Source organism: Oenanthe melanoleuca, chromosome 1A, assembly GCF_029582105.1.
Source record: "Oenanthe melanoleuca isolate GR-GAL-2019-014 chromosome 1A, OMel1.0, whole genome shotgun sequence".
Taxonomy (NCBI): Eukaryota; Metazoa; Chordata; class Aves; order Passeriformes; family Muscicapidae; genus Oenanthe; species Oenanthe melanoleuca.
The window spans coordinates 19,322,943-19,347,419 of NC_079334.1; the positions used below are offsets into that span (position 1 = coordinate 19,322,943).

Here is a 24,477-nt window from a genome sequence, read left to right on the forward strand (position 1 = left end):
CACCACAGCCATGAGCGACACGAGTGACTAACACTAAACTGAGCACGGTGCCCCTGAAGCGGCGGTGGCAGGGGTGGCAGCGGGGGGCCAAGATGGCGCGCGGGGGCGCCTCACTGCCCATCATTGCTGATCGATAGAGTGAGGAAGCCAGAGAGGAACACAGCTAAAGCTCCCTTTGCAGCGCAGTGCACAAAGGCGGCCACACACGGCCCGACGCGCTGCCCCGTCCGCAGCAGAGCACACCCCTTTCCCCCCACGCCCGGGCTCTGCGGGGTCGCTGTTCCGTCCCTGAGGCGGCCGGGGGCGGGGCGCGGGCGGGGGCGGCCCCGGCCCGGGCGAACGGGGCCCTTCCGTAAACACCGCCCGGCCCGTCCCCCGGCCTACCCCCCGCACGCCGGCACGGCCCATCGCCAGTGCGGGGGAGTCCGCCCAAGCAGCTTCCCGAGTCGCCTCTTATTTCTCCACGCTTACTGCCCGGTCGCAGGCAGAACGAGGAGACGCGGGCAGTTTCTACGGGTATAAGCGGAGGCTGACCCAAGCGCCTCGGATAACTCGCCGCTGGCAGGCAGGAAAAGATGACATACCTCCCCCCGTCCACCGTCAGAGATGGACGTGCCCGAGGAAGACACTAATAGTCCGGGCTGGGTCTTTAAATCTGAGGGGGGCTGTGTGCGGCCCCGGGCGCGCCGCGCAGGACGGCGAGGGGCAGCGGTGAGTGAGCGGCTGGGGACAGCAGGGCAGGGCTGTGCCGGCCGGCGGGGCTGACACGCGGCGGGGTGTTCGGGCACGCTGGGCGCTGAGCCGCGGGGTGCGTCCGGGGCAGCGCTGCCTCGGGGGCTGCCACCCTCCCTTGCGGTGGGGGTGGCAGGGAGGTGGTGGGCTGGCCCGTCGCTCTGGTGCCTCGGTGGGACACCCGCTGCATCAGGTGGGTTTCGCAGCTCCTGCGCTGGGTCCGAAGTTCTCCCCTTGCCCCGTGTCTCCCGGGCTTCCGCCACCCCTTGGTATCCGCCGGACCGATCGGTCCCGTCGGCCGCAGCCGCAGGGTCCCCCCTGCAGCCCCGGTCAGCGGGGCTGGGCACCCCGAGCCCTCCCGGGACACGGGGCCGGGGCGCTGAGGGCCGGGTGCCCGGGCTCGCCTTCTCTGGGGCTGACAGGGAGCGTTCCCTCCTCACTTCTCCCCCGGATTCCCTCCCCCCGGGCACGTCCTTGGAAACGCTGTTTGTTTTGGTCGGCGAGTGCCAAACTCCTGCCTTTGCTAACTGTTAAAAACATGGGGCCGGGGGAGGAGACAGGCAGCGAAACAGATGGAGGAAGAGGAGGAGCCGGCGGCTCCCCCCGGTGTCGCTCCCCCGCGGGGGAGGGGAGCGGGCAGCGCGGCCCCGGGCCCCATCACCGGCCTGTCGGGGCGGAGGGCACTCGCTGCGGCGGGCAGCGCTCGGGACACTCGGCCGTGTCGCGCTCTGGCCCGTACAGCTTTTTGAGCTTTCGCCAAGAGAAGTGTCCCTTCAAGGGAAAGAACGGTGGAACTAGAAAGCTAAAAGGGAGAAATGACGGCTGTAAGCTGTGAAAAATGAGGCGGGAGGAGATGCAAGTAACTCTTAACAAAGGCTCTTTTCTGTTCTCGTGTCGTGAGTGCTGACAGAGGTGGAGTCGGTGAAAGGGAAACTCGAGACCAAATGAGATTCAGTCGGTGCCAGCTTGAAGATAGTAAGAATGTGAGCCCAGCAGAATAAACAAAGTTAAGACCTTCATAGTGGTAAAACTGGACCGAGCACTCATAAGTCTTCGTGTCCATGCACACTTCCTTTGAACAAAGCAGTGGAAAATTTTTCTTGAAGATGGTATCCGAGAAAAAAAACCCAACAAACTGTGAAACTATCTTCCTCCCTGCTCCCCCCAGATGCTTCATAAAATAACTTACAAAGCAAACCTTCAGGAATAAAAAGTGTGTTTGTGTCTTATAAAACTAGCTTGATCTTGCAGTCTTGATTAGTTCTAAATGAAGAATCACGTTGGGTGATGCAGTAACCAATTAAGAGCAAGATGCCTCTAAGCATCTACAGTTCTGTATTCATTTTCTTTTTACTGAAAAAAATAATCCCCACCTGTCTAAATAGCAGAAATGTGAGAATTTATTTCATTGTTAAATTAGTTAGAATCTAATGGTTGGTACATGTAGAAGATACTTTTGACTTGGTCTCCCAAAGAGTTTATCCTTAAAAAACCCTACAGGATGGTACTGATTGAAAGAAAGCAAATGGTGCAATGAAGCCCACTGTGACAGTGTCTAAATGTGAATGTGGGTAGTCTTTAATGTGGCAGAGTAAAGCAGCAGGTTGTGACCCTTTAACAGAACAGGTCGATATTAATATGTGTATTAAGAGCTGCCTAATATATAATAATTAATGAGAAAATAAAGAATAACAAGATGGTATTGTTTATCCAAGATGGTGAGTTACAAAGACACCTTGCAAGGCTGAAGTGCTTTTTGAAGTATTTTTATGTGACCATGATACTAATTTAAACTAAAAGTTTTAAATGAACTTGGCCATTAGTTATTAATTAGGACTTCTGTCTACAAAAATGTAAGGAAAATCAGCTCTTCCAGTGTATGCTATAAAGCAAAGACTAATTGACTCAGTTGTCTATTGTTGTAACTAATTAGAAATGCCTTTTTTGGTTTGCACTTACCTTTCATATTCTCAATGGCTGTATTTTTGCTCAAGTGTTTTAGATGGGCCCTGCGGGTTCTGCTTGTATATTCATGTATGTATAGTTTGATGTGTTTATCTTTTAAACTTAAAATTTAGCAATAACGATCTGAATCAGCAGAGTACACCCATTCTTGGTTCCCACTACGTTTGAAGCATCCTACTAGGAAATGTATTTAGTGTGGCAAAAGATTGCAGTGGTTTTTTGTGAGTCATCCCCTGTCGCAGTGTTGAAACTTCTTACTTAAATTAAGCCTTCTGAAGCACTCTACTGACAGCTCTGCTGTCTGTATGTGTGCATATATTGTAGGAGTAGGTATGGTATCAAATACATCAAAATGCCATGTTCCTCTTTGAAATGCAACTATTTGTTGCCAAAAGATCCTTTGCTGGGACTAGTGCTTAAGGACTTAATGTATATTGACTTCTAATTCTACCTTAACCACTTGATCTTCTTGGAAATCAAGATGAGGCGGAAAATGGCAGTGCTAACTCGCCTTCATGGCTGGTCTAGTGCTTCTTTCAGAAGCACCTTGCAAAGCTGAATATTTATTAGCGTTGTCATACCTAGAGGCAAGAGGAAGTTCGTGAAGTGATGATGTGTAAGTTGTGTGAGAGTATTTGGGGCTTTAATGGTAATTTACCTTCTTCCATGTTCTTAACCCCTGAACTGAAGCAGTAGACACACCGTGAAGTGCTCGTACTCTGCAAGCAATTTACAAGACTTTGGGCTACTACGCTGCAGACAACGTTAATCAAATCTTTTGATGGACCACATGCTTCAACATTAATCTTTTGGAGGTCAGTTCTTTGTATGGAAATAAAGGGGTGTTATACAAGATTAAAGCCTGGAAATACAGTGTTCTTATATTGATTAGAAAAAAATTAGTTGGAGGGTAATAAAAACTTTTGGACTCTTTACACAGTTACTGTATTTAAGTGAGCAGTTCAACATGAGGAACCTCAAGTACATTCTATAACTAGTTTGTCACTATAACTAGTTTCTGGTCAGCACTAACTTTGAGATCTGTAACACAAATTTTAATTGAAGAAATAGTTTGTTTCTTCTCTAGTGTTAACTAGTGAACCATTTCTAATTGTAACTTAAATACAATTTCCAAGCCAAAATATCTCTGTATTTTGGGTTTTTTAGGTTCTCTTGCAACTCTGTCTTGTTTAGCCAATAGTGTTTTAAATATTTGCTTGTTAGAAATTACAAAATTGCTGTTCTAGTAAGAGTTATGATGCTTAGGATCACAGGTGATGCTGCAAGTTCTTTATGCATGACCTCTCTGTTCTTGTCAAGTGTCTCTTACTGGCACCTCCAGTACAGAGATAATCTTAGCTCTTTTCTTGCTAATGTGGCCAGTTCTTTTCACAGAAAAACACAGATTAGTATGACATAAATAAGGTGTTCAAGTGCATGCTCTTTCCTCTTGGGAAGGAGCAAGAGTAAGCATACACTTAAGAAGTGTTAATCATCTCAATTAACAGGGGAGTGCTCATCAGTGTAGTAGCTCATCAAATTATAAAGGCCTATTCAGGATGGTACCCAAAAATTTAAATGCTTTAAGCTGTAACTAGTTGCCAGCATAAAGAAATCTTCCTTTTCACTACTTTTTGTCTATTCCAGGACCCCACAATATGTTGATTCACATAAGTGTCTTTTTTCCAAGTTCAAATGGTGCAAAGTGTGGTGTTCCCTGCCTACTGAAGTTGATGTGGTTTAACAATAAAGGAAGTTATATATTAGTTAAATTTGATGATGCAGATCATTGCTGGCTATGTCTCTTCATAAAGTCCATTACAGAATGCTTCATGGCCATAATCAGAGATGGACAGCTACTTTTGGTATCTGAGCCAAGTTCCTTTGGTAGTAATTACAGTCTACTTCCAGCTTCTCTTTGTAATATTATTATTAACATGTTTTTCACTTCCTGTCATGCAGTTTTTAATCATCTGTATCACACTGTGCAGCTGTCCACATTTTCTGCAATTGCAGATTATGTGCCTGAGAGGCAGTTTCTTTACATAGACAGAAACACTGTAAAGTACTACACTTCTCAGTGGAGATTGTTGTCTGTGCTAAATAGAATGTTAGAGACTCAGAGTTGCTATTTGACTTAAGCCAGAAAACCTATCCACCTTTACCCCTAGGGAAAGTGATTTTTGGGTCTGTCCCATTATTGATCTGATTCTGAACACAGACCCACCTAAAGCAGCAGGCCAGACTTTCAGCTACACCCTGTCAGAAATGTAATATTCTGGATTACTTGCCTGTTCTCTCCCCGCAACTTCTGTGTTTGCTTCACAGTCATTACACTCGGTGCAGCCTGTTTGTGGAAGGAAACTCATTGCTAAACACCACTTCTTTGTGAAGTCAGGTGGGGGTTGGTGGCTTCACGAGATGCCTTTATGGACATTGAAAAATACCAAAATTCTTGCAACAAGCAGCTTCAGGGGTTCCTGTGGGTTGTCTTTCATTTTTAAGATATAACAAATTTAGGGACCGTCTCTAACATAACCATCAAGGTATGAAACAACTGAAGCTTTCTTACAGAACAGGTATAGTTTATTAATAAGTATATGATTCTGCATGTCAAGCCAGATCCTTTCCTTTGCCTTTCCTATTTAGGAAAGGCAACTTCTTGATCTTCATTCACAAGATAATGATCAGTAGCTGACTTTTGAGAAACAAATGAAAGTAAGTGCTGGTTTTATGGGCATCGTGTTTGTCTTTCCAGGTCTTGTTTACTGTGTAGACAAGGTGAAGGGAATCAGAATGCCTCTCAGTGATGACCAGAACAGTGACTCAGATTCTTCCCGCCTCTCGGAAAGCACAGCTTCTTCCAGCGACTCGGAATATTCCAGGCAGAGCTTTAACAGTGATTCTTCGAGCAAACCCAGCTCCCCAGCGTGTAAGCCTATTTCAGCCTTACCTGCATTGTGCATGGACCAATAAGGTTAACCTACCTTGTTTCTCTTTGCTGTCGTGGGTAGAACCTGGGATTCTGAATCTGTTTAAGAGTATAAAGAGAGAGGCATGGCTTTCTCTCTGCTGTGAAGCAGTGCATCTCCTGTGTGTGGAGCACCGGCAACAGTTGTATCCATGGGGGTCTCCCTGTGCACTCCTTCCCTTCAGAAAGTGTAAGAAAAAGTGTGTCACCGTGATCTTCCTAACCTTGACATTGGTAGCGGCCTCCTATTCAACCAGATATGCCTTTGTGCAGAGGGTGGGTTTCTTCTGTTTGATCTCTGCACTTAAAAATTAATTCTGTAACTTACAGATTTGTAATACTGTATCAAGGTACATGTAATTAATCTTAAATTCACATTTTTCTTTTATAAATACTAGAATCAAACAGAAAACACACATTTGCGCAAGGAAGATAATTTGAGTAATGGTAAATAAAACCTTGGTTAAGATGTGGTTCATGTGTGTCTGTAAGCATTTGCAGACCATGCTTACTTCTTACATCTATGTAAGTGAAGTCTTACATTAGAACAAGCTTGTTAGTGGAGCTTCAGTTGGTGGCTGACTATTTGTCTTTCTTTGTTACCAGTCTTCCAAATTAGAATTTGAGGATTTAGAAACTTTGGGCATTTGCTCTTGTTTTCCAATGTAGTTTGTTTTGTCATTGCTGCTAACTCCTAAAAAAATGAGTATAATTTACATTCCACAGCAGATGAAAGATCTCCTGATCTTAAGTGAGAAGGTATGCAAATCAATAACTTCAGAACCTTTTCAACAGGCAATACAGCCATCATGTGCTCAGAATTATAGTGGACATCTGGTATCTCTTACTGCCCATGCTTTTGGTTGGGTGGCTTTGACAGAACAATTGGTAAGAAATTGGTGGAATGCAAGATCTCGTTTTAAAGTTAAAAAAGATGTTTTAGTTCAAATGCAGAAATGTGAAAATTCTCCTCAAAATGTTTTGAGGCTTGTGTGGTATTTCCCCACAAACACACACACCCCTGATAAGCTGGGAGTTTCCTGAGTTAGTGTTTTAGGGAGATATAAAGACTTGGTAATCTTGGGTTGCTTCTTCCAGAGTATTGGAGTCCAATTAGCAAGCAGTAAAATTTCTAGGTTTTAGTGTATTTAGTTGCACTTATCAGCTATAGATATTTGGCTTGAATTGATCTTGTTTGTTCCAGCAGCAAGCCCTCCCAAGGTTATCACATTTGATGAACTGATGGCAGCTACAAGAAATCTGTCAAACTGGACTCTAGCTCATGAAATTGCTGTAAATGCAAATTTTTGCATAAAACATGAAGACTACCCACAAAACAGGTAAGAGTCTGAATTTTGCAAAGAGCAGTACTGGTGATGGAAAGAGGAAAAATGAGTGGAGCAGTCTAGACTGTGTTTTGGGAGCTGATGATCCACCACCCAAGAAAGATGTGGTTGCAGGGCATAATATCTGGGGAAGTGTTTCCCAGCAAGTGGTCAGTCTCATCTAAAACAGTTACAAGGATGAAAGCTAGTTGGGAATCTTTTCCATATCTAATTGACTTACTCCACAGCTTTGCAGGCACAGTGAAACAAATTGTACACAAGGCATTTTGGGATCATTTGGAATCGGAACTGAATGAAGATCCTCCAGAATACGAACATGCTATCAAGCTCTTTGAGGAAATTAAGGAGGTAATGTTCTTCCATCTCTGCATTGTTTTGTCAGCTTAGCTCTAAGAGTCCCTTAGTTCACTGAAGGCTCTCCTTAACTTAGTTGAGCCAACACCTTCTAGTTCTTCCTTTTAAAATATGAAGCCATGATTATTCAGAACTGAAAACAATGTCTATTTGTAGTATATTTATATTAACCAGGAGCATGGCCACAAACAAACAGTGGCATGTTCACTCAACTATGACTGCACAGTCATCAGTTGAAAGTCGTGTCTTTTCCCAAAGCTTCACATCTCTACTAGCTTGTTCCAGAACCATACTGTGAGCTTAGGGCATGAACAATAGTATAAACATGTCTGCACCTGCCCACTTAGACTTCGTTGTTTGATTATCACACAGGTGAGCATACAGACCTTCAATCCTGGCACAATATAAGTCTTTCAGAATTTAAAGTTGGTAAATGTTTGTTTTACAGGGTAACCTCCCAGCTTTTGAAATAGTGTAGTTGTTGACTTGCTTTTTGTTTTATTGGCTTTGAGCATTTTTGCAGAACTGTACTGGTGGTTTTTTTTTTCCCAAACAATCCTTTTTTTCCCCACTACCTTTGATAATGTTCAGTCTTAAAATGTCTGGTTATAATCTCTCAGCTATATACACCTGACACGAATATTAAAATTTCACTCAAGTGTGTTTACTAAGTGCTTTGGTTTTTATTGATAAGCTTTTCTTTTTTTCTGCCTCTCTAATTTAGATTCTTCTTTCCTTCCTGACTCCTGGAGCAAACAGGATTCACAATCAAATTTGTGAAGTTCTAGATACGGATCTTATAAGACAGCAGGCTGAACACAATGCTGTTGATATTCCTGGGCTAGCTAACTATATCATCAACACTATGGGAAAGTTATGTGCTCCAATAAGAGACAACGACATAAAACAGTTAAAAGCAACTGACAATATTGTAGAGTTACTGAGGTTGGTATTTGAGTGTGGTTTTTGGAGAAAAAAAAAAACTTTCTGAAAGGTAGTAGACAGTGGAAGGCAGGGGGGCTGGGTAAAGGAAGTCTAAAATTGTGTCAGTTTGCATAACACCTGTTCTCAAACTATAGGAAAACTTCCTGATGCATTAAAGGGGAAGAGCTCTGACACAGAGATTGTGTATCTTACTTTGTAATGAAATGGGTAGGTTACCTAGATGAGACCAAGCAGCTTTGAATATCTAAGTTAACAACTCTTGAAATAATCTCTGTTTCTGAAACTTTCTTTTTCTGTCTTACTCATTCTTACAAAATGTAAGCAGCACACTTGTACTGTTTCTTATTGATGTGTTAATTGCCTGCTTCTTCTGGAAGGCCAAACTTTGGATTTAAAGCTCTTTAGTTAAGATCTTAATACTTGAACTTGAGTAAAACATTCTGCATGGGCAGAAAACAGCGTTCCTTATGTAAACTGAAATACTAAGAGTGAATGGTAGTTGTTCTATTGTGTATATATAGGGATCAGAAGGATTGTTTCTCTTAATGCACTCAGTGACCAAAAAGTTAAAATCTCTTAATTGAGGCTGAAATATACCAATTAATGTAGTTTTTGAAAAACTTAGTTACAGGGCTGTAGCATTTAGTGATGCTACATGAGTTCTGCTCTTTTTAACTTAGACTAAGCCTTATATATACTACTCCTTCAAGAATTCCACATGATAGATAACATATCTATTATTCTGAAATGCTAATGAAGGAGTTCACTTCTCCCAGAATTGAAGCTGAAGTGATAATGTACACGTGCTTCGTGGGTGCTGGTGAAAATCAATAGAGTAAATTAAACTGTGACATTTTAAATTCCTCTTTTCAGACAAATATTCCATGTTTTGGACCTGATGAAAGTGGATATGGCAAATTACACAATTAAAAGCCTTAGACCGTACCTCTGGCATAACTTGGTGGACTACGAAAGAACAAAATTCCAGGAAATTCTTGAAGAAACACCAAGTATGTTCCATGCTATATTTAAATTAATCTTTTCTTTGAAAAGACTATTTAAATACATGCTGTGAAAACTCTAAGTTGCAGTTAACTTAGAGGAAGACTTCAATTTCTTGTCTGTATCTAAGTAATGAGAATTTTTTGACAAGCAAGCTGTCACTGGATGATTGCTGAACTTGCTGTCAAGTTTGTCTGTCTGTAGTCTGGGGCACTTTCAGACAAACTTATATTTGCCAAATTAGTTGGTGTCTAAAAAACAAACAAGTGGTGACTCTTGCTGTCTGGATGCAGAAGCCCAATGTAAAATGAGACTTTCCTCTTTTGTGTGCAACAGTTTTGTTGTTAATATGAAGTAAACATGTGAAAGCAGTGCCTGAAAGCCGGAAGGGGTAAGATAAATTCTTAGTAAACAAAAGGCAGGCTCTGAACAAAATTTCTTAGATGATTCCAAGTCAACTTGGTCTACTATTTTGTGTCATTTGATTCAACAGTATGCAGAAATATATCCTCCAAGAAAAATAAGTAAGCGTGCTAACATCTGGAGCAGGGGCTTCTAAAATGGGAGCCCTGAGCCTGCAGTGATAGAGCCTGCAGTGTTCGTATATGCAGCCTGAGAAAAACCCTACCACAACAGATGAAATGTTTTAATCTTCCTTCACCTCTACTTTTCGGTCTTGTACCCTACCTGATAAGTGGCCTCTCCAAAAAAGGGAAAACAATCCTTTGGGAACTCAAACTTTCAGACTTCTATTACCTCAAAATCTTGTCTGAAGTCTTAATTTGTGGCTGGGTTTGTACAAATCAGGTGGAATTTAAAGGTGACCAGTGGAAGATGATCAGTATAACAAAATGAGAGAATTACCATATGTGAAGACTAAGCTGTTGAAGTTGTCAGAAGTTGAATTCTCTTATGTATGCAACTCTTTTTTTTCTCAAGGTAGTGCTTATTTTGATGAAGGCATGCAGTAAATCTGTGCTATTTGCAATGCTTAGGTGCCCTGAATCTCACAACAGAATGGATAAAAGAATCAATAGAAGATGAATTGTCATCTATTTCTGATGAGTCTTCATCATCCCCTGGTGCTGATGGTAGTTCAAAACCAATTATTAGTCCTACACTGGTGCTAAACAATGGCTACTTGAAACTGTTACAGTGGGATTACTGCAAAACAATTCCAGAGGTAAGAAATATATTTTGGTGTCTTCATCTTACCAGCTATATGAAATCATTGGTGTGATATAATAATCCTGTTATTGATGACAGTAAGTGAATATTCTCTTGCGTTCCTTAAACTTCTGCACAGTAAATTTGAAATTTGGAGATTATATTCTAGTCCAGTTTCTGCAATTCAAGATGGGCAAGTCAACAACCAGAAAAGAACAAGGTAAAGGTTGTTCTCTCTCTTTCCAATCATAGCTCACCAGCTCCACCCTAAGAGCAGTCTTGGCTGTGGTCAAAGGCTGGGCCTTGTATTAACAGTACTTGGCTTTCTCTATCTTTAAAAGAAGTGAGTGTAGCACCCTGTTTTCCTAACAGCAGCAGGATTTGGTGGGATCACTCTTTGGAATAGAATCAATAAAAACTTGAGTCCTCTAAAGTAGGTATTTACCCTTTCTCAGTGCATATAAACTATTGCTTCAAGACTTCAGTTTTTCCCTCCAAGTCCTGATTACTGACTTCTGCAACTTTCTGTAAAGCCGGTGTGAAATTTGCCATCAGTCAGGGCTAAAATTTGCATCTCCAGGGAGGGCCTTAGCTATGTGTAAGGTGGCCTGACAGAGAATTTGTTAAATACATGGGGATGTTCTTGGTGTTCTCCAGTCAGTAGACATAAGGGAATTATTCTTACCTTTCTGTGAACCGTTTTGAGTAAGAACTATGTACAGATGTCTTCAGGTGGATCTAGCTTGCCATACTATGAAATTGCAACCAACTACAGTTGGATGTTAATGCCCCCATGCTGCTCATGATGAACTCTTTGTAACCTAATGTTAACTCCAGGTACATCTTGCTGTGGGAATTTCTTATGTTCTTGGTATGACCTGCTGGCTTTTTGCCTGGAGCCAGGTTATGTATCACTTGCAGAACCTGCTCTGGTGGTTGAATTGGTGGATGTCAAGCACAGTTGTTCATTATTATCCATCAGTTAGAAATCTTGGCAATTTTTCAGAAGACACCCAAACCCAGAAGAATGTTCTGTCTGTAACTTGGTCATTACAATATCCTTGGTATCTTCTGAGTGTTCCATGTTGTGGGCTGAATTGTTGGTTGCAGATTTACCAGCAGTGATGAGGAATAAGGTGCGATGTCCTCAGTTAACTCATTACTATTGTTGCCACCACAGGTTTACTTCTAGTACTTGTACATAATGCTCCTTCATGCTATACTACATATTTAGGGTATTTCAGTTTCTGTCTCCTCTGGGTTTGTATATTTGTGATTAAAAATAGTAGTGCTTCATGACTACATCCTAGATCTGTCCTTTTCTTCTCTCTCCGTCCTTATTCCTAAACTGGTTTTATTGTTTCAATTCTAGACTCTAATAACAGATGAAGTTCGTCTTCAGGAGTTAAGAGAAAAGCTCAATCAGTTAAAAGTCATAGCTTGTGTTTCTCTCATAACAAACAACATGGTAGGTGCAGCAATTGTAGATGTGCCTGATTTTGCTGACCAGCTGAAAAGGATCTCCCTTCCTCTTCTTGAAGGCATGAACAAGAAGTAAGGCCTTTTTTTTATTCCTCTTTTTAACTTTTTTTTTTTTTGATAGGAAACAATTTGGAGCAATTCTAGTGTCATAGCTGCTTGTTATCAATAGGAAGATACCAAATTTTATTATCCCTTTATGATACAAGCCAGTGTAGGTTTTCAAAGGTAGATTTTAATAAATTCTTAGTCTTGATGTTAATGTACAGATTTTGGAACCTAGTAGTAAATTTCATTCATACACTCCTAATAGCGGAGAGACTGGCAATACATTTACTAAATCCTCTTGGGAGTTGTTTCAAACTTGTTGTACATAGTTCAAGTTACTTGGCTGCCTGTTTCTTTGGCTGCTTGTACTACAAGTCTTATGTATGTGACTGTCTTTTAAAAGAGTTTTCCACTCTTTTTTGTTGTGAAATGCTATGCACGTGGCCCAGAAAAACACCTAGGCACAAGGATAAAGTGAACTGGTGTCACTGTTGCACACTTGAAATTGCTTTTCCCATTTGAATCTCAACTAGGTCCTTATTTTACCTTCCACATAGATATTTTCCTGTTTATGTAAATCTACGGAAATCTGCAGCAAAAAATGAAAAGTTTTCAAAATTCTCATTGCAGAGGCCAGGTTGAAAATAAAAGGAAAGGAGGCAAATGAGGGTACTTTACAACCTATGCTACAGAAACTGCAGAATTTAATGGTTTTCTGTTTCTTCCAGAAGTTTTGACTTGATGGAGGCTCTGAATGCTATTGGCATCCAAATTTGCAGCACAGTGAACAAGTCTCTAAGTGAAAGAGGTCTTCCCACTCTTGGTGAAGAAATGCAGAGTAATTTAATGGGTCAAATTGCTCATATTGTTGAGAAGAATAATCCTGTCTGTTCCTTGATTGGTTAGTAAGATACTACCGAATTGTCATATTGTATGTGTCTGTTTATAAACTTACTCTGAGCAAGCTTAATCAGCTGTCTAATTAGCTTCTAAAAGCATTTTCTTACTGCAGTAAAGTACTGGCTCAGCTAAGGCTAAGGAAATGTTTACTTACAGATGGTGTTCTTGGTATGCTGCAGAGCATGGTTAGTCACAGCTAGAAATAATTGTAAGAGTGCATGTAGAGACAAGCATAGACAGCCTAGTATTTTTGGAGAAGAATTTAGAAAAATGAGTGTTACTTAGTCTTCTTTCTGTCCATTCTGGGTTTAAACCTAGTGGATTTGTTTGTTTTCCTTTGAGTCTACTTCATATTAGTCAATGTGACTTGTTGCAGTAGGTTTATGCTGTGTTCACCTTGCAGTAGCTAAATTTAAGAAGCTTACAGTATTGTTTCCCACCCCAACACAATCTTGGGAAAGAATTGTTGCTTACATTGTTGGATTTTTTTTCTGTGCTGATGTGCAGGGTGCTTACCAAGTGACTGTGGCTTCATCTCGGGTTTACATTTGTTCTGAGCATACTTTATATTTCATTTCAGACAAACGAATCCAGCTCTTCATGAGAAGCTTGCTTGCCCTTCCGAGTTTTCAGAAGTGTATGCCTACTGTGCCAGGAGGCCTTTCTGTGATTCAGACAGAGATAGAGTTGCTGGGATCTCAGTATGCAAGCATTGTGAACTTCAATAAAAAAGTGTATGGACCATTCTATGCAAACATACTTAAAAAACTGCTTTTTCCTGAGGCAGCAATGGAGAAAACAGAAGGAGTAACATCTAACAATTAAAAAATGTACCCTTTTTTAATCTTCTAAGACAATAGGGAAGTCACATCTCTAAGAACAGCCTACTCCAGTGACTGTTGATGGGAAAAGGTTTTGTAAAATGTATAGAGAGTTTCTGAAATTCACTGTAAAGAAATTAATGTCAAGGTCATATACATATATTTTAATAGAAAAATATTTGTTTAATGGATTGTCACTTACAATAGCCAGTGAATTTTTAATTTCCATAGCAAGCATTTATTGTGACTTGCAGTGGGAAAGAGCTGGCAATGTACTAACTGTTTTGCCACCATCAAAACAATGTTATTTTTCAATTTAAATGTATTTACATATAGCAATGCCTATTAGGAAATGACAAAACAACTATAGATAAAATGTACTATGCTTACATTGTATTTTTGTAGAGTAACATCTCAGACAACAATTATGTTTCTGAAAGTACTTTGAAAAAGAAACTATAGCATAACTGCTTTAGTAGCCAAACCCAGGTTCATACTCGGCCAAGTTCAGGTACTCCTGCAATTACTGGACCCAGAACTTTGCATCTGTTACATTAAGGAATGTCAGTGTTACAAGCTGTTCGCAGGATAGTATTAGTTACAGAAGCAGCATTCACCACTTCAAGTAGGAATCATTCAGAACTTCTCAACTCTAATTAAGATTAATGATAAATACCTAAGAAACCTGATGCTGGGGGGGTGGAGTAAATTTCTGTATATAGTGTTTATTTAGTGGAGGTCATACAGATCTTTAATACATGTATGTACTGGTTTTTGATCTTAATGGATGGATATTAAGTATTTTTAAGTTAGGTCTTTCTAACCTTTATTCCCAAAAGCACTTAAGATTGACCTTACAGTGTACCACAGAAGAACTACTCTTTTCATGCCCTTATCCAACAGAATGTGAGTTTTATCACAAGATATTCTTAGCCCTGAAAGCAAGAACCCATGTAATTAGTCATTTTTGAAAATATTACTAGATTCACTTTTTTTACAGAGTGTGTGAGAAATGCTCCCGTTTTCTTCAAATTTCTTTGACTGAGCCCCAATACTTAGTTCCCATTTAAGGCATTGGGAATCTTGCATATGCAATCTCGAAAACAAATAGAATTGAAATGGAGAAATCTGGAAGTGAACTTCTTTAAGTTTACACAGGTTTTATTTTGCATATTTCAGATTACTAGGATTAGATAGTGCTGGAATACATATTATAGACATGTTCTTGTCTATTAAATTGAATAATTTACTTGAAAATGATATTTTAATATATTACCATATAATACTCCTTTTAAGATGTCATATATAGAAAACCTCAGTGTGGTACAAGTTAGAAGTAATTTTTAATATTTTATATTACAATCTATTTTTTATGAAGAGACAAAAATATCCTGTAAAAATGTAATGTGTCACACAAAATGTTTATGTACGTTACTGTGTCTATCATAAAGGTAAAAAAAAAAAACCTGGGCATTATTAGCACTGTGGTTTTGTAGTCCATTTCTACAGGAATGTGTATCCTTTATAGCAAAGAACATTACTTCTATTCAGTGGTTTTTCAGTGGCCAAGGACTTTGGTCACATGTACATGTTAAGGAAAACTTTCTTTGAAATGCCTTTTTAGAGAAATTTCTCTAGTGCACTTCTGTTCTATCCCTTATAAAAACATTGCACAAAATAAAAATGAGCACATATTTTAAAGGGAACTGTTTGCTAGAAAACCTGAGAGAAAGGAACTCTTAGACTATAACAACTGTGCCACTAGGTAAGCCAGGCTTGCTCAGATGAATATGAAATTTTGGTAGGCAATTCAAAATCATTAAGAGAAAAATACATTTCAAAAGCAGGTAGAGGGAATAAATCGTAGTGATTTGCTACAATTTTAGCCAAAAGAGAATTTTATGAACATTTGAAGGTGATTGCTAATATGATTATGAACTTTTAATTGTAATATTTTATATCCATTCTATTGTACAAATAAATGTTAAACTATAGTTCCTTAATGAGCTGGGAAAGCTGTCATACTAGTTTTTACCAGTAAATACTCAAAATACAGCATTTATTCGGGGGGATTGGTGTTTAGGGTGACTTGCAAAGGGCATTTTATAGCATGGCCTGTGTCTTAAGTGATTGTTTAATGTGTTTTAATTTAATGTTTCAAACATGGACATTGCATCTGTTTTAATGTCATGTGTTGCATGCTGTTTATGCTACTGTGGCTGAAATGCACTTGCCTCTACTCAGAAAGCTGTCCTTGTGAAACAAGATGCCATTCTGTAGCAGCTTTGTTAAAAAACAAGTATTTGAGGGTTTGTATGCATTAAATTTTGTTTGTGATACCATCAGTGGTGAAAACTCATTTATACAAACTTTATTAAATGCAATGGATTGTTAAATGCCAAAGATACTCTGTTGTGACTGTTTTTCTGTTACTTCTTGGAGCAGCTCCAGTGTAGAGCAGTGACTTTAACCCAGCTGTAAAAGTACTATTCACAACAGTTGCCTGCTTAAATCTGACTGCTTGGAGGAAGGATGTGTTGAGTTTGCATGGCAGAGTAGGAAGGGTAGTGGACTGCAGGGGTGGCTTCTGTGAGAAGCTGCTCCAGGCTTCCCCCTGGGTCCGACAGAGGCCTTGAATGGATTAAAAACATGGATTGCCACGTATTAAACAAATTCTCCACTGCCTGTGCGCTGTAGGCAGGAAACCGAACGGATGGAGTCTGAACTGTTACTCCTCTTCAGGGTAGGGGCCTCAGTGCCCAGGATGGGTGGAGCCCAACCCAACCCGTGAATGTTCCTCCTGTGGAACCTGAGCCAGAGCGGCGTGTCTGTACTGTTTTCACACTCTGCTTTTAGAACTTACTTACCAATTATTGCATTTACATATATATATCTCAAAAGCTTACTGCCACAGGAACCTGCCACGATCACTAGTGCTTCTTGTTTCATCTTGAACCGGGGCAGATGAGTAGCTCCCCACTTAACTGCGATTTTGGTGTCTCTGTAAAGCAGCACAAATAAATTTGTAGGTGATTCAGCTACAGCATTCAATGATAATAATTAGAATTAATAACGCTAAAAGCTGATATTCCTCTTTGTTTTACGTGCTAAAAACTGCAGGAAAGCCGTTTAAAGCCCAAATGCTCCGTGTCCCTGCCGCTCCCCGGCTGCGGCGGCGGGGGGCGGTGACCGGCTCGGGGATTCAGGGGGGACCCTCAGGACGGGGCACCGTGAGGGGCGGGCTGCGGGGCACTGGGATAGCCAGGCTGTAGGACACCGTGGGGGCCGGGCTGCAGGGCACTGGGATAGCCAGGCTGTAGGACACCGTGAGGGGCGGGCTGCGGGGCACTGGGATAGCCAGGCTGTAGGACACCGTGAGGGCCGGGCTGCAGGGCACTGGGATAGCTAGGCTGTAGGATACCGTGAGGGATGAACTGCGGGACACTGGGATAGCCAGGCTGTAGGACACCGTGAGGGCCGGGCTGCAGGGCACTGGGATAGCTAGGCTGTAGGATACCGTGAGGGATGAACTGTGGGACACTGGGATAGCCAGGCTGTAGGACACCGTGGGGCCGGGCTGCGGGACACTGGGATAGCCAGGCTGGAGGACACCGTGAGGGCCGGGCTGCAGGCCCCGGGCCGCGCGGGGCCGGAACCTTCGGGCGGCGCGCCGGAGCGCGGGGGACGCGCAGTGCTGCAGCGCCGCGGTGCGCGGTGGCGATGGAGGCGCTGGGTCTGGGCGCGCTCACCCCGGAGCAGGCGGCGGCCCCGGTGAACACGGTGGAGGTCAGCGGGGCAAGGGGCGAGCGGCCGGGGCGCCTCGGGCTCTCCCGGAGCGCGGCCGGACCGGGCTGGGCTGGGCCGGGGTGGAAGGAGTCGCCTGCGGGCGCACACGTGCAGTCCCCCCTGCCCGTGCTGCGCCGCTCGGGTGTGAGTGTGGGGGGTTTGTCTGGTCCGAGCTGCCCCTCATGAGCCCGGGTTCGGCCTGCTGAGGTACCGCCCTGTCCCCAGTCTCTGCCCGACCTGTGGTCCGCACGCAGTCGCTGAGCGGTCTGGGGTGGCGGGGACCTCACAGCTGCTGTCCTTCCATCCCCGTGCCATGGCAGGGACTCCTCCCGCTAACCAGGCTGACCAGTGCCCCTTCCAGCCCGGACTTGAAATACTTAAGATTTAAATCATTGGTCTCATCACTAGGCCATCAGTTTAACTGCATTGCTATTTAACAGATTAAACCTCTTTTTTAAGGCAAAACATTTCAATCAACTGCTCTTCAGCTTTCCAGACCGTAAACGCTACTGCATATAAACTACAAGGGACCAGTAGTACAAGCTGCACCATACTGCATCTTTCTCTTTTTACTGCATTAGCTTTGCCATTATTAGATGTTAAATTGGGATCACAAGCAGGATTAGTAGATTAACAAACAACAGCAGTGAAGGCTGAAAGCCAAGAGCACCATCAGCATTTCTGTGGATATAAGAAAGCTAACAATTTTATATAGATTTTTTTTTTATTATTAATTTTGTAGTATTTTTAAATGGTAGTAGGTGGAGAAGCCTGTGAGGGCTGGGAACACTCCTCCTGAGTAAAGAGATTTTGTCTCCAGCCAAAGATACATGCAAGCTTTTGCACTGCCTTGTGGGAGAAAGTGGGGTTGATGTAAAGAGATGTTCCCTGTGATCACTGAAGATTAGAAATTGGGGAAAGTTTCTGGGAACCTTGATGTATTTAGCAATTGTTAGTACTTTTGCTAATTCTTTGTAGGATTTAGGGTCCTGATAAATGTTACAGAAACTTGTGTCTACAAGTGTTGCTCCCAGGGCTGAGGTTCTTGCATATATTTTGTAAAGTAGAAGCTGTAGGAACTCTTCAGTTTCTATGAAAATAATTTACAGTGTTAACAGAACAAAACTGAAAAATGTTAGTTGATCCTAAATGAGGACATGGTGTTAAGGAATTTTCTAAGAGAAATATATTTTCACATAGTGTGCCATTGCATCCTGAGTAAATACTGCACATATGGTTTATTGAGATGATCCACATAACTTTTATCCATCTCTGTTGGCTTTAGACAGTCTCTTTTTTCTCCCTATAAATGGATCTGATTTTAAATAATGCTACTGTTCAAAATACAACAATAACAATAAGACATGAAGACAAAAAAGACTCAGGCATGTTAGATATTTGGCTACTCTTGGAAAGATGTTTCAAACTGTTTTTTCTTTTCAGGAAAAATGGAGACTTCTTCCAGCATTTCTGAAGGTTAGTGCTACACACTCATTTCATGGTATGAATACTTCATCCCCTTTCTAGTTTTATATTCCCTTCCCTTAGCTTTTACTGTTTCCCAGAATACCTGTCCTCACTTTCCTCTGGATTTTGCCTTTTATTTTTAGTTCCTTGTAGTTATCAATAGACTTGTTCCATAGATGGTTTTCTTGATTAATCTGCAGATTTTTATTCTGGACACATCCTCTTAGAGGTTTGCATTTTGGTGTGGTTATTCTCAGTCCATACTGGATATATGCAGTGCTTCCAGATTATTGTCCTGTTTTACTGGCTCTCAGAGACCCTATCCATGCTCTTCATATGACAGCTCTGATGTAAACTTGGAAATGTAGTGTAGAACCAGAGTGAGCATCCAGCCACTTCTCAGAAGTTTGTCAGCTGAAAGAATTTAGTACAGTTATCCAAAACTAGTTATAAGTGCTTATATCTTAATTTCCACCTTGTGTGATTAATGTTATTGAAGCTGATTTTATTTGCTATGTGCATGTTTTTTTCAGGTGAAAGGCCTGGTGAAGCAGCACATAGACTCATTCAACTATTTCATCAATGTTGAGGTAGGCTTTCCTGGGGAAGGGGGGAGAGTGGCTCTTAGTCCTCAGAAAAGGCCATGGTTCCATTTTTTTCTTTTTCTCCTCCAGATCAAGAAAATCATGAAGGCCAACGAAAAAGTGACAAGTGATGCCGACCCAATGTGGTACCTGAAGTAAGCATGAGATGATTTCCATATCAGTAGCAGCATGAGTACTGTCTCATAGGTTTGTTATCAGCTGTGAAATGTTTATAAGCACTTGTGTAGGTATAAATCAAGAGGGTGTTTTCCATGACTTATCTCTTACTCTACAGTGAAAGATGGAAAATTTAAAGGTTTACTGCACCCACAGGGTAAATTTTAACTAATTTGACCCCAACTCAAATACAGTGAGTTGCTTTGATTAATAATGAGCAATGATTCTTCCCAACTTGTATTCATCAAAGTAATTTCATTTTTAAGTGTGTGTAAAATTTTGCTTCCATCAGGTTGCCTGAAAAATATTTGCCTTGTTGCTTATTTTGAAACTGTATTACAGGTACCTCAATATCTATGTGGGTACTCCAGATGTGGAAGAAAGCTTCAATGTGACACGACCTGTATCACCTCATGAGGTATTAATGTTTGCATCTGTCTTGTTGTTTTTTTTTATCTTGGGAATGTCTTGGATAATAGCTGCATGTAATTTGAGTACATGTTACGTTAGGTAGTGCAATGCATTCCACTGTCTCTGTAAAAAGAAGCCCCAGAGATTTAAACATCATGGAATAAAGATTTTTAATTTTATTTTCATTTTTTTTTTCTGTATTCAGTGTTTTGCGTTAGCTGAATTTGAGTGTGTTTCCATGAAAGTAGTGGAAGTACTTCTCTGACTTAATCATGTGGCTCTCCTTATGAGAGAGCTAAAGTCCTCATGTGTATATATAGTGTAGGGTTCTTTGATATTTTTATTAACTTCTTTTTAATATTAGCCTTGCTACTGTCTGCACCATAGGTCACTTCAGTCTCTGTTTCCCTTCCAGTCTTTGGGAACTTGTGTCTGATTTTTTTGCTCATATTTTTAAAGTCTGATTCAGAAAGCAAACACGGAAACTTTAGGCAGAAACAGATGGAAATAGTTAAAATTACAAGAAGCTGCAGAAGAACATCAGCCTTCTGAGAAGTATATTTAATTTCATTGTAGTGCTGTAGGCATGTAGGTTAACAAATGGATTGTGTGCTTCTGGAATAAAGATGCTTGTTGGAGGACATGCTGCTGTGACTGGAATCAGAAAGTCTCTTGGTTTTGATCAACACGTTATAAGGTAGCTTCTGTATGTATGAAAAAGCCATGAGCTAATAGAAGCTTTGAACTTTTTAGGATTGTTTTCATGTAACTAGAGCCATTCAGTTCTCTTCAAAGTGGACTGGAGCACATTATTTCTCTCCTGCTGCTGTGCTTTGAGATTTATACCATTGTGACAGAGGTAGTGACCACTTTCTTTTTGGCCTCTGAGGGGCACACTGAGTTTGGAATTTGTTCTCATTTACCTGCATACAGCCCATTGTCAACCTCATAACTCAGTTCACATATCAGATGCTTTTTTCTTTACTGTATCCACTTGATACTCAAAGTTGAAATGTCTTTTTTTGTCATCTAATCTAGACTATCTTGACATCATTCTATGCTTTGGAGGAATTCTGTAAAAAATAGATGTTCAGTGGCTGCCACTTGAGTGTAGCCACTCTCTGACTCCAGTGACCTGGCTCAAATCTCATTTGGTTCGATGAAGCTTTGAAATAAAGCCAGTAACTCAGCCAGATGTCATACATGAGAGTTGCTGCATCTCACAAATGTGCAGCTAACATTAAATCAGTAGATGTGAATGTGCACAAAATGCAACAGGAAAGATTTCTGTCATATGAGTGAGATTGCGTGCAAAAAAATTGCTTGTGGCCAACTACTTGTATTCAAGAATTCAGGTATTAATAGGCTTGCATACTTTATAACTAAAGTGGCTGTATATGCAGAAGAAGGCAAAATAAATGCTTATAGAGCATATTTACCTTGAGTTTAGAATAAGATACTCTTGTATCTCAAATGCATTCTCATTGATGCTTAATGCTAGTTCATAATTCCTCTTTATTTTCAATGTGCTGTACACACATGGAGGCCACACATAGGATGCTGCTCAGGTCAAGCCTGGGTGCCTTAAGAAAAAAAGGATTGTATAGTTAGGAGTCTGCTGTTATATTTCTCTGTCGAAGGCTTATAAAATTCATTCCCAAAACCACCTAAAATTACTAAATTTTTATGAGGGTCTGAGTGTATATCTAGTCATGCCTTTTACTTTCAGGTTTCTGTAGTAAGAAGTTACCTCAAGGAAGGTGATATAAAAATACACATGCTGTAATATTACACTGTGATTTGGATTTTATATCTGCGTCTTGTGTTAAAGTAGCACACACACAGAATTCCAAGGTATTTTTCCCCCAAATAGTACTAAAGAGCCTAACTCTCTTTTTTCTCCAGTCCTTATGGGACTATTCATGGAATATTCATACAGATGAATTTAAAATAATTAGAATATGGAAGTATTCTCAGTTACTTTTAAGTTGGATGTAGTTGCTGGGAGCAGAATGGCACCTAGTTTCCTGCAAGGTATGGCTGAAAGCTGCTGGTGTATATCAGTATTTTATTACTGGAGAAGAGGTTTGCTTTGTAGTGTGGGGAGGAAAAGCATCCAGTTTGTGATGATTCTTGAGGTGTATTTTTCCATAGGGCGTCTTCAATACACAGCACATTCTCAATTTCCTTTTATTAGTCCATAATCAATACACTGAAAGACTGCAGAATCATAAATGTGTGAGTGTGACAACTGTTAAACCTGTAATTCTGGAGCTGAAAGGTGAAGCATGCTCAGTAAGGCCACGAATGACCTGCTGTGACTTGCTCTGCTGTGTTCAGCAGGGGCAGTAAGGCCTGTCTTGCATGAAGAGACAATACCTTAAGGGCTGGCAACATCTTAGAGTGGGGCTGGGGAGAGCAGACCAGAAAGATTGGCTTAGAAATGATTGAGCCTTCAGATATCTAATGCCCTAGATATATTCACTCTGTTTCTCTTGGTCTCCAGGGAATTTGCAAACAAATTGTGGGAATCTTGGCAGGAAGCAATTCTGTAGTGAGCCTTCCATGAGTCATCTTTAGAAATGGTACCATACAGTGAAGTTGCTTATTCTGCTAATAAGGTAGCATGGTGTCTCTCTCAATCTTGTGTCTTTCCATTCTGTCAGACTTCATATGGCAGCACAAGTCTTCAGCTGTTGAGAGTCTATGTACAGAAATGTCCCTGAGCTGAGCACTGCTCAGACTCACTGTGGCCTTTGTGCCAGCTCTGCTGATTAGACCTGTTTGTTTAATTAGAGAGTTTAGAAGTGATGCTCTGCAGTGCTGCCTTCTGAAGGCACAGATCTGCTGGCTGCTTTTGAAAAATCAGAATAATTGTGTTTGGATTTTCTTGGATTTTGTTTTAAACAGGAGAATTTGTCAAATGTTCAGGTATCACAAAGATCTTGCTGAAGCTTTACTTTGCTTGATTTCTTTGTGAGGATTTACAGGACAGGGCAAATGCAGGCTTTTAAGAGAGATTCTTCATCTTGAAGTGAGCTCCTGACCGTGTGCCTGTTGTCCTTGCAGTGCCGCCTGAGGGACATGACCTACTCTGCGCCGATTACCGTGGATATTGAATATACCCGAGGCAGCCAGAGGATCATCCGCAATGCCTTACCCATTGGCAGGTGAGACACCACCTGCTGAACTTCTGCTCTCAGTTTTTGTTTGCTGCCATGTCAGGAAGAGTTTGTACTGCAAAACAGATGTAGGCCAACCTTGCTTCCTTGTTAAAAGAAACCATGAGCAGGCAAATCTTCATAAGCAGGGTTTTCAGGGTCTAAGATCTTGTTTGCAAAAGCTTCCGATAATGTTTCCTTCCAAAGAAGGATGGATATAAGGATGAGTGTTTTCTCTGATTCTGTTTATATAAAACCACAGAGGAAAATGCATGCCTGGAGCTGCAAGTTGCATTATTGTAAAATGAAATCAAGCATATTTACTTTTCAGCTAAGTTACTCAGTCTTTCATGCATAATATGTAGAGTAGCATCTGTGGAAGGGAGATGATAAAACTAGTAATGCAAGCATTAGTTCTGCTGCACAAGTTAAGCTTTCATTTTAAATTGCTTAAGTTATGTTATTGGACTGGCTTTAAGGGTATACATGCAAAAAGTTTTTTGTTGTTAAAAACTGTTAATATCCAGTTATTATTTCCATGGGAAATAGTTTTCTTCATCTTTCCCTAGTATTATACTTGTTTCCTTTGGCCAATGCACTTGTTTGACATGCAGTTTGGACTGGCACAGATGTTTCACTGGAGTTTTCAGTAATGGTATTTGATTACCCCCTTTTACCTGATGCCAACTGCTTCCTGTTTCTGATATAAACAGCCAATGCATTAAGCTTATATTGTGTGTGATAAAATATTTTGCTTGTCATGTGAAGCTTCTTAATTCTAGGAAGCACTTTCTCAGTGAAATATAGTGACAAGATTTTTAATATGCAGAAATACAGAATTTGAGTTCATCAGTTTTCTTTTAAGATATAAGAACATGAAAACAACAAAGAAATTAAAACAATTTATAAGATTTGAATTCAAGAAGTATAGCCTAATGTTGTTTTTTATTGAAGTAAATTTGAATGAAAAATCTCAGAGGTTGACAATATTTGTGTAGTAGAACTCATGAATAATTTTTGTCAATGTGTGTTTTGGAAAATGCTTGGAACACAGTTCTTACAAAGGCTGTCCATCGAGTGAAATTCTGTAAGCTGGATCAAAAGTCAACTTTTTATAGAAGAGGCTAAAGGGCATGGAGGTCTTTTGGTAGATGTAGTGGT

General features: G+C 40.9%; 2 protein-coding genes across 9 annotated transcripts in view; both read left to right on the plus strand.

Annotated features, from left to right (window-relative positions):
• Positions 1 to 405: 405 nt before the first annotated feature.
• TCP11L2 (t-complex 11 like 2) lies at positions 406 to 16,137 on the plus strand. 8 transcript variants are annotated; one of them, XM_056516303.1, is made up of 11 exons: positions 406 to 711; positions 3,391 to 3,512; positions 5,456 to 5,629; positions 6,873 to 7,008; positions 7,242 to 7,362; positions 8,093 to 8,313; positions 9,187 to 9,323; positions 10,311 to 10,498; positions 11,855 to 12,036; positions 12,741 to 12,910; positions 13,490 to 16,137. In XM_056516303.1, exons 3-11 carry the CDS (start codon positions 5,494 to 5,496, stop codon positions 13,732 to 13,734), a joined length of 1,536 nt encoding a protein of 511 aa, XP_056372278.1. In that variant the 5' UTR covers positions 406 to 711; positions 3,391 to 3,512; positions 5,456 to 5,493; the 3' UTR covers positions 13,735 to 16,137. The 8 variants fall into 8 exon arrangements, with proteins under 8 accessions (XP_056372278.1, XP_056372279.1, XP_056372273.1 ...); XM_056516304.1 differs by having other exon boundaries at positions 6,876 to 7,008; XM_056516298.1 differs by having other exon boundaries at positions 407 to 711; positions 3,388 to 3,512; positions 12,738 to 12,910.
• A 1,283-nt stretch (positions 16,138 to 17,420) lies between these two features.
• POLR3B (RNA polymerase III subunit B) overlaps positions 17,421 to 24,477 on the plus strand; it is a 74,797-nt gene continuing 67,740 nt past the window's right edge. The window contains exons 1-6 of the mRNA XM_056481825.1: positions 17,421 to 17,516; positions 18,960 to 18,992; positions 19,517 to 19,573; positions 19,658 to 19,722; positions 20,087 to 20,162; positions 23,225 to 23,325. Of these exons, the coding sequence (XP_056337800.1) occupies positions 17,451 to 17,516; positions 18,960 to 18,992; positions 19,517 to 19,573; positions 19,658 to 19,722; positions 20,087 to 20,162; positions 23,225 to 23,325 (398 nt within the window). The 5' untranslated portion in view covers positions 17,421 to 17,450. The remainder of the gene's footprint in view (positions 17,517 to 18,959; positions 18,993 to 19,516; positions 19,574 to 19,657; positions 19,723 to 20,086; positions 20,163 to 23,224; positions 23,326 to 24,477) is intronic.

Coding starts and splice junctions, on each gene's coding strand:
- TCP11L2 (XM_056516298.1), top strand. CDS start 5,494: ATGCCTCTCAGTGATGACCAGAACAGTGACTCAGATTCTTCCCGCCTC. Junction 7,009..7,241: donor GAAGACTACCCACAAAACAG/GTAAGAGTCTGA, acceptor CTTACTCCACAG/CTTTGCAGGCACAGTGAAAC. Junction 7,363..8,092: donor TCTTTGAGGAAATTAAGGAG/GTAATGTTCTTC, acceptor TCTCTAATTTAG/ATTCTTCTTTCCTTCCTGAC.